The 8,464-nt window shown below is 40.4% G+C and overlaps 1 protein-coding gene across 1 annotated transcript; it reads right to left on the minus strand.

Moving 5' to 3' along the window:
• Positions 1–1,132: 1,132 nt before the first annotated feature.
• Positions 1,133–5,800, minus strand: ANKRD60 (ankyrin repeat domain 60). The gene is made up of 4 exons (XM_013952687.2): positions 5,626–5,800; positions 4,639–4,769; positions 2,334–2,499; positions 1,133–1,401 (listed from the first exon to the last, which is right to left on the minus strand). The coding sequence occupies exons 1-4, from the start codon at positions 5,798–5,800 to the stop codon at positions 1,133–1,135; spliced, it is 741 nt and encodes a 246-aa protein (XP_013808141.2).
• Between the last annotated feature and the right edge of the window lie 2,664 nt (positions 5,801–8,464).

The raw sequence follows: 8,464 nt of genomic DNA on the forward strand, positions 1-8,464 counted from the left end.
TTTTGATCACACTCTGGATACGGCCGCTCCCACGCGCTGATCTGGAGCACAGACCTGGGCTTTGAGGCCAAAACTCACTACGACCCTGGATGTTTATGTAGCAATCCTGGTACTGGCTCAAGAAAATGCTCTGACACGAGCAACCAAGAACAACTCATGTTAGTTATTTGTAGAGTCTCCCGGCTACACATGGGGCTTTGCAGACAAAAAGGCAGTGGCCCAAGCTCTCTGAAGTGCTCAGTTCCCACTGAGAACCACCTCTTCTCTGGTTAACTGGAAGTTCAATGCTGAGCTCTTTGGAAAAAAACTCTCTTCATGCAAGAGAATGGAAACTGCTAGAGACTGAGCATTTGGAGTCTCCATTACGCCCTCAGGAAACAGACCAGAAGCTCAGCTTCCTCCTACTGACCAGAGAAGCATAAAGAGACCACAAATAGTATTTTTATTTCTCAAGCAACTAAAGAAGCTGGGACACCAACAAAGCCTGAAAGCAGATGGGCAGCAAGTCCTTTCACCCTGCCACTGACTTCATGAACCCCATTAAAGCTTGGAGGCTTAAAAAATTTGGAAACAGTAAGAAAGCATTGATTTTGACTTTGGGCAATCATAATTAGCCACTTACATGCACATAAGCTTTGCTTGCACCCTCCCATGGCAGACAGACTCCCCTACTTATAAAACAGGCCTTAACTGATCTGCCAGAGGCAATAAAGCCAGTCAGGGGCAGAACTGGATTAAAGATCTAGAGATTTCCAGGCCCCTGAAACACCCATTAAACTACACTGCCTTGGTCTACTGCCAACTATGAGGAAATTACCCTAGCAAGGAGCATTCCAACAAACTTGCAGACAGGCTTGTGCTCCCACTACAAACTATATTAACTAAATGGCCAATCTGGCTATGGAACAATTTTACAAATACTTAAGCTACAAATTAAGAGCGCGTTTGAGAGCTGTGCTGTCAAGCTAGCTGTCATCTTAGCTGCAGCATCACCAGTATAAGAGCTTATTTCACAACTGAACCCTACCACCCAGTGACCTATATTTGAAGTGGGGGTTTCTGGAAAAATTACGGACTGTCCACTGAAATTTTCCAGAACCAAATCAGCCCATATGTATTTTAGGATATGGGATCAGATGTCTGCTGCCAGGCTTGATTCAAAGATGGTGGATGGCACAGCGTCAGCTGCTTTCTTCTTCCACTCGAAGCGGAACATGGTGTGTTCACTCTGCTTCTGGCCCGACAAGCGGGCAAGGCTCACTGCAGTTTGTCCCTCGTGATCTGGGTCAAAAGCTTGTGCCCCATAGCTAAGCAGCAGTTCAATGCAGGCACGCTGGCCTGCGACGGCAGCAACGTGAAGAGCAGTCCTTCCCAGCAGGGTTTTAGAATGCAAATCCGCACCTGCAAAAAGCACACGGAGTCCGAGTTTGTCAAGGCATACGACAGGGAGGAAATGCCACCTGCGGGCCAGAATTTACTTCACTTTTTTGCTGAAGGCAGTTTGCTTTAGTCACAATCTAATCACTGGAATTAACAAATTATCTATTGAACAAATACTCACGCCTTCAGGCAAATAGGGCTAACAAACAACAACTTGATATTCTTTGTTTTGTTCAGGGGACCGCTGCCTGCTTTGCCCTGGCTGGGCATCACCGGTGCTTCTGCACCGAGACCTGTCACTTATCGAGGGACAACAATGCCATCCTTTAAACAAGGACTCTCTTTTACACAGCCAAGTTCAAGAACCTGGATTGAAGGGAACGCTGTTGGACAAGGTGTTTTTTTTTTTTCCTCAGCAATCACTTTTTAATCATTGAAAATGAGAACAAATACCTGCCCATTCAGGACATTCAAGTGACCTGAACTGACCCAAAGGACTGTCCACTGTGCAAATGCAGATGTCTGGGGAAACAAGGTTTATTTAGTTGCAAAGCAACTAAAAACCCAAAGGCCAGAGCCTGAAACTAATGCTTGCAACTCTTATTGCATCTCAGTGACTGCTAAAGCATTGCACAGGACTGATGAAAAATTAAGCTTTTCTAGGTCCTAAGAAAATAGCAATAAATGAGATTCAAAGAATGGAAGTCAGAATCAGAAATCCTGTTTCCAGTACGAGTTTCCTGCTTTAACACTGAAAGTCATTACACTTAGCAAGGGCAGCAGTTTTAATTGTTTTCAAGTCTACATCAGGACTGATGGGCTGAATTCATTCTCCACCTCAAATACAAAACATGCAAAACAATCTGGGTAAAATTCTAGGATCTTGGTAAGCAGGAGGGTGATCTGGCGTTTGGCACAGTTCTTTTCTGGCTGTAACTATGTAAGAATATTACCATTTCTCAGGAGAAACTCAGCAGTTCTGACACAGCCCCTGTGGCTGGCAACAAACAGTGCCACAGAAGCTCGGTGCGCTACCCATTCCTTCCTCCGCTCTGGCCCCAGGAATTCTGCATATGGAGTGGTGCCCGCAAAGTCCTCCATAACTCCCAGATGGGCTAGCTGCAAAATAAACAGAAACCTTTTTATCTCTTTCTGAAGGATAATTTGATTCTTTCTAGGTATCAACAAAGGCTTGTATCTGTACTTAGGGGATGCTTGTACACTTCATAAATCACTCCAAGACCAGCCAAATAATATCTGCTTGTTTCCTATTCTTCTGTCCCATCTGGATTCTCTACTATCCAATGATATTTACTTATAGCCAACCCTTGGAGGGAACATGAATATGGGTTTTCCTTTTGTATATAGTTATTAAGCTCTACAAAATCTTACAGGAACTTCATCTCTCTGCAATCCCTATCCTTTTCTTGAATCAGCTGGAAACTGACCTGATTACAAGTTTTTGGGAAGAGGACCAAGACAAACAGCATGACCATGCAAGCCCAGTCTCCTTATGAGCTAGGATATTCGAGTAAGCCTTTGGGATTTAATTCCAGCCAGTATACAACTCATAAGCATTAGCTGCCTCAGGAAACATACTCTTATATTACATTCAACCCCAGAAGGAGCTTCCTTGGTTTAAAAAAAAAAAAAAAAAAAAAAAAACACCCACAACCCACATATCAGTTCTAAAGTGCTGCTGAGAGGCCTCCTGGGAACAATTTTCAGGTGCTTCACAGTCCTGTTCTTCACAAGAAACCAGTTCCAGATTGGACTACATCTTCCACAATGCACCACAGTTTCCAGTTTCCTCATCTAGTAAGTGGAAGCCCATTACTAGAACAGCTGCGGAATTATTTCTTCAAAAAGCCAATATCCAGTTGAAAATCAACACTCTCACAAGCTTTTTGCAGAGTTTTTGTAGCAATACATCTTCCATTTCAAACACCACTGTTGTCTTTGTGGCACATCCGTTTCCTGCTCAACACAGAGTAGGAAAATTTTTTGATACACAGGGAACTCAAACCATGGGGGGAAAAAAAAAAACAGAAAAAAAAAACCACTTTGTCCAACAGCAAAATGCAAGCCATTTGTGGCACGAAGCAGAACAGCTGCTTACCAACGAACTGCAACACTACACAACAGTTAACGACAGGAAGTGAAGAACCCTGCGGTATCCATTTGCAATGGTTGGGGAAACGCGGAAGAACAGAATGTAATTAGCCAAGTTGGAACTTGGCCAGGGCAACAGAGATAATGGTTCTTTCTTTATAAAAGGTGCCAAAAGATATTTCATGACCACATCTGTTCAGGCCTGAAGGTTTGCAGTACAAATCGGTTACACAGAGTACCTTGTGTTTCTGCTGAGACAACATTTCAGTCCTAAATCAAGAAAGCAGCGTGCCTTCTATCGAAGCACCAGAAACTATCTGTTCCACACACACACACAAAAAAAAAAAAAAAAAAAAAAAAGCTTTCTCACCAATTAAATCTGACAGGATCACAAACTCAAGATGGTCCGTCAACTAGCACCAGGTAAAGCGGAGAAGATGGGGAATGTTTCCTGCTTGGTGATTTTGGCAGTCACATGTTGTGAAGGAGTACAGACTCCCGTTCTTACTTCGGAAGCAGTATGGTCAGTGGAGGACAGACCAAGAAACAGAGTTTATGCCTCTGGTTCACATAGTATCAGCCAAGTGTCTTAGCCGCACTGTAACACCCGAGAACAAAAGATCCCCCATCTTCTAACTAAGGGACTAAGTATTTTTTGGTCAGAAGATATCTTGGGAAAGCAAAATGGCAGTCAACTGGAGTAAGAAAATCCAAACTTTTTTTCATAAACTAGGATAAGCAGGGACAAGAAAAGCAATCTGGAAACACACTAATAGCAGTGCTACAAAAAGTTACACAACAGGGAAAAGAAAAAACTTGTACTCCAACTGAATGTGCTGTTTGCCAATAGCAACAAAAAAGTCTTACTTCTAAACCAAAATGCATTAAGGATTGTCTCCTCCTTTAGTCTTACCCTGACTCATCTTCAGATTACCAGTCCCCTTTAAGTTTCAGTTTTCAGGATTAAACTGTTGCAAGGAATACAACTAACCCACGTAATTTTTACAGTAAGATTCCCCCATTAAAGACTTCCCCACTGCTTGCTCTATGAAGACTTGCTTTATAAAAGCACTTGGACTTTCAACAATACGCTTTTAGCATTTCCACATATAGTACCCTCCTGTTCACAGAAGTAACAGAATCGACCTTCACAGTCTCTCCTTTTGCAGCAGCTGCCACAAGACGTCCCCGGCCATCTTGTCTCCAGATGCGCATTGTAATCATTCCACCAGGGACAATCTCATTGTCCTTAAACGTAGAATCGTCTGGCAGATCTACTGTAGGGAGTTATAAAGTAAAAGAAAAGGAAGTCAACATACCCTCAGAGAAGGTGACCAGCTTAAAAAGGTGGTGGCTGAATTTTTAGACATGTTGTTGTTCTCCAATTTTGCTATCTTAATGTCCCAAGGAGGCTTTGGTCCAAGTGTGCTAAAGCTATGAAAACACAGATGTACTCCCAGCCTGGAAAAGGTCACAGTATAGTGCTAATAGGATAGTATGGTTGAAGCCCACAGAAAGCTACAGTTAGCATGTCAAGCACCAAGACTGCAGGAGAAAATATGTAACTGCATCTGTGCACCTAGTGTCTTTATTTTAAAAATAAACCACCAATTCTGATTTGTTTTGGAGACATGGAGATAGCAAATAGCAGGAAGAGGTTACTTGGTTTTAAGTAGCACACTTAAACAAGTTTAAAGGAAGGACTTTTCTTAGTATCTCTGCTTGCTACCTGCAAAACTAAGTACTCCAACACACACGCAGCTGATCTAATGGGAAACAACATTACTCCACACAGTTCTAACTGCAAAGAAATCAACCAGAACCTCACTAAAGCTATGCTAGGTTATGGTAAATCAGCCAGGTATTAGCACCAGCTGTAGACAAACCAGGCAGGAATTCAGAGGTCAGCTCTTGCAATTTCCTAAGAAGGTCCTGATGAGTAGATTTTACCTCTAAGCAGCAGGAAGCAAAGTTAACAGTTAAGTCAAGAGCTGAATTCCAGGTACAGTATGGTAAAAAGAGGAAAGCAGAACTCTGATCTTCATCCAGTAAGTACCATGCTAGCTGCCACTAGCAGGTACAGGGATATTGAGAATAATCTCCGAGGATCCCACAGAGGTTACAGGTTCCTGCCTTCATCCAGGTACTGAAGCCACTGGAAATTAAGGGGTACCCCAGTCAGTAATTCCAAATGGGGCTTAAGCTTCTTCAAAGTCAAGTCATTTTGGCATTGAGGCAGTGAAAAGATCTCATTAGTTTCAGCTAGACGGAGCTGGACACTAAAGGTCCGTGGGGGCAAAAAAACCATAGTAATGAATCCACTCCTGACTAGAAGTTTGTAAGCCTTTCCTCTCTTAGGAGGAGTTTGATACCATTTTAAAGACTGGAGTCTAAGATCGAGTAGTAATTCCTCCCTCCCCTGGAAATTCCCCTAATCAAAATTCCCTACGTCATTAAGGATAGATTTGCTTGTTTATCACTAGCACATTATGATATCCAAGCAACATAAACTGACATCACAGTTGTTTGGTGTGCACATGTGATGTAATAGCCTATATGAACTTAGAGAGCATCCATGCATACAGAGGGGTGATTACAGGAAGGGGTGGGTTTTTTTGTTCCTGCCCATCTTTTGATTTTCGCTAGGATGACAAAAACTTGCTTGGAAGACAGGCAGTAGAGAAAGAGAAGTAACTCGGGTAAATACCTTCCTTTGACATTAGCCATCATGCTGTCCATATTTTATATTCCTGTTTTTTGTTCAAATTTAGATCTCAATCTATATGTTTAGTTTCAAGTGAAGGAGAAAGAGCATACGGCTGTTTTGTTTGTTTGTTTCCAGAGTATTGCACAAGGGTCTTACGTCCTACTCAAGATGTGTGGGTAGGCATAATGGGGGAAAAGAAAACAAAAGACCGTTTGCTGTCCTCACTTTTGCATCAGCTAAAATCCTGCAGAGAAAAGAAAAGGAGATTATATATTCTTTAGCAGCAGTTGGGAGATGTTCTAGAGCACAGGATGGAGCTGCCAGTGAGCATCTGAAACAACCAAGAGGGCAATTGCAGCAGCAGAATATACAGGAAGGCTCCTGAGAATGGCAGCAAAACCAACCCACCAGGCATCATTGATTTTTTTCTTTTCCTAAGGACCCAGCAACTATGTAGATTTTTTTAACATAAGAAGCCTGAAAGCAACACCGAAGTGAAAGACCAGTCCAGAACGTCCTTCCAGTGTGACATTTGAAGAGGGAAGGTTTTAAGACAGGGATTTGAAAGCCAGTCTCACCCAGCACACGACTTCTCGCTATTTAAAATATACCTTGCTAGAGTATCGGTTCCAACAGAACAATTTTAGTTTCAAAGCCCTTTAGGCATGCTCACTTTGAGGAAAAAGTGCAGAAAGATCCGCGTCAAAACTCTGGCCATCTATGATTTTTTTTTTTTTTTTAATTATGCAGTATGATGAATTCCACACTCGATCCTGGTTTATGCTTGGGAGACACTTCCTTAACCAAAAAATACATTCATGTCCTGTTTATGACAAAAGTCAGTTACAAGTTAATTTCATAAAACAGTCACAGGATTTATTGAGATAAATACAAATAAAAAGTTACATAGATTCTCTATTCTGACAAATGAGCGGCACTTCCAGAGTGTCCCCACTTATCTGGGCTCTAAACAACACTGTGTACAGACACAACTGCCACTAGGGCAGCATCCTGTTAGATGCCAAGCGTATATCATACATAACATACCAGTGAGTTTGAATTCTAAGCAACATGACTAACATGCTTTGGATTACAAGTGCCTGATAATTACCTATAGCATCCAAGCAATATTGCACCACTAACATTATTTTCATGTTCCTTAGTCAGAAATGTTTTAAAGTGGTATTCTTACTGCTTTTGTGAGAGTGGATCAACCACCTAGCTTTGCTCCATCTGGCTTTTTAAATATATATTTTTGCATAATTTAAACAACCCAGAGAATTGTATGTGAACACATAGCCTTACTCTTCATTGCATACATTTGTCTAGTACAAGATGTAAAGTGCAGTCTTTAGTCATGCTGAAATCATATGTCTAGTATAAAATTAAAACAAAAAGGCAAACCTTGCAAAGGTTAAGCCTGTTTCATAGACCTGCACATTGCCTACAAATAAAAGAACTATGTTGTAATCTCCTATTAGTGCATGCAACTACAGTTTTAACAACTTTTTTAAAAGCTCTGCTGAAATCATATCATTTAAAATAGACATGAATTTCTGGAGCTAGAGAGGTACCAAAATATTTTAAAAAACAAGAGCTTTAGCCTTTAGTTTAGCCTTTTAGTTAAGTTTTATAGCTAGTGGCTTACTGTTTACACATGTTCTAATTAAAAATTTTAATGAAAACTACCCAAACATTCTAAAACATATAGAAGCTTGTGTTTTTCAGTGAATTATTGCAAGAAAAGGTAATTATTTAAGATTACCTGACAAACAGAAACTAGGTTGGGTTAATGTTCAAAGTATCTAATTTATATACAGTACATTTAAAACATACTTATTTATATATACACACACTTAAAAAAACTTTTGATCAGTACTGAGAAATTTAATGAGCTGTTAATAAAAAACAAAAGTAAACCCTTGTCAGAACAGTCTTAGAAAACTTGAACTGTTAGAAAATACCAATATAACGCCAGCATTAGAAAAAGATATTAGAACTAGAAAAAATTATTTTTTTGCTAAGAAATCGCAATCACAAAAAGTCTGTATTGAAGAGGCATTTGTTTTAAATTATAAAAAATTAAAAAAATTAAACGTAGAATGTTGCCAAATTTACAGTTTATACTGTTTACTGTAACAGCAGTGATAGCAATGGTATATTTGACTATAACTTCTGAAAGCATTTTATGATCTTGCAAGAAAACAATTTATTACAAATTCTGTACACTATAATACAAAACTAGTTAGACAGACTTATACAAAA

This window comes from Apteryx mantelli, chromosome 18 (genome assembly GCF_036417845.1).
Source record: "Apteryx mantelli isolate bAptMan1 chromosome 18, bAptMan1.hap1, whole genome shotgun sequence".
Lineage (NCBI taxonomy): Eukaryota > Metazoa > Chordata > Aves > Apterygiformes > Apterygidae > Apteryx > Apteryx mantelli.

What these genes read in the sequence shown, in the direction of transcription:
- ANKRD60 (XM_013952687.2), bottom strand. Translation starts at nt 5,800, where the DNA reads ATGGTTTTTTTGCCCCCACGGACCTTTAGTGTCCAGCTCCGTCTAGCT. An exon ending in GCTTCAGTACCTGGATGAAG is followed by an intron (nt 4,770 to 5,625) that starts GCAGGAACCTGT and finishes AACTCCCTACAG; the next exon opens with TAGATCTGCCAGACGATTCT. An exon ending in CAAAAGGAGAGACTGTGAAG is followed by an intron (nt 2,500 to 4,638) that starts GTCGATTCTGTT and finishes TTTATTTTGCAG; the next exon opens with CTAGCCCATCTGGGAGTTAT.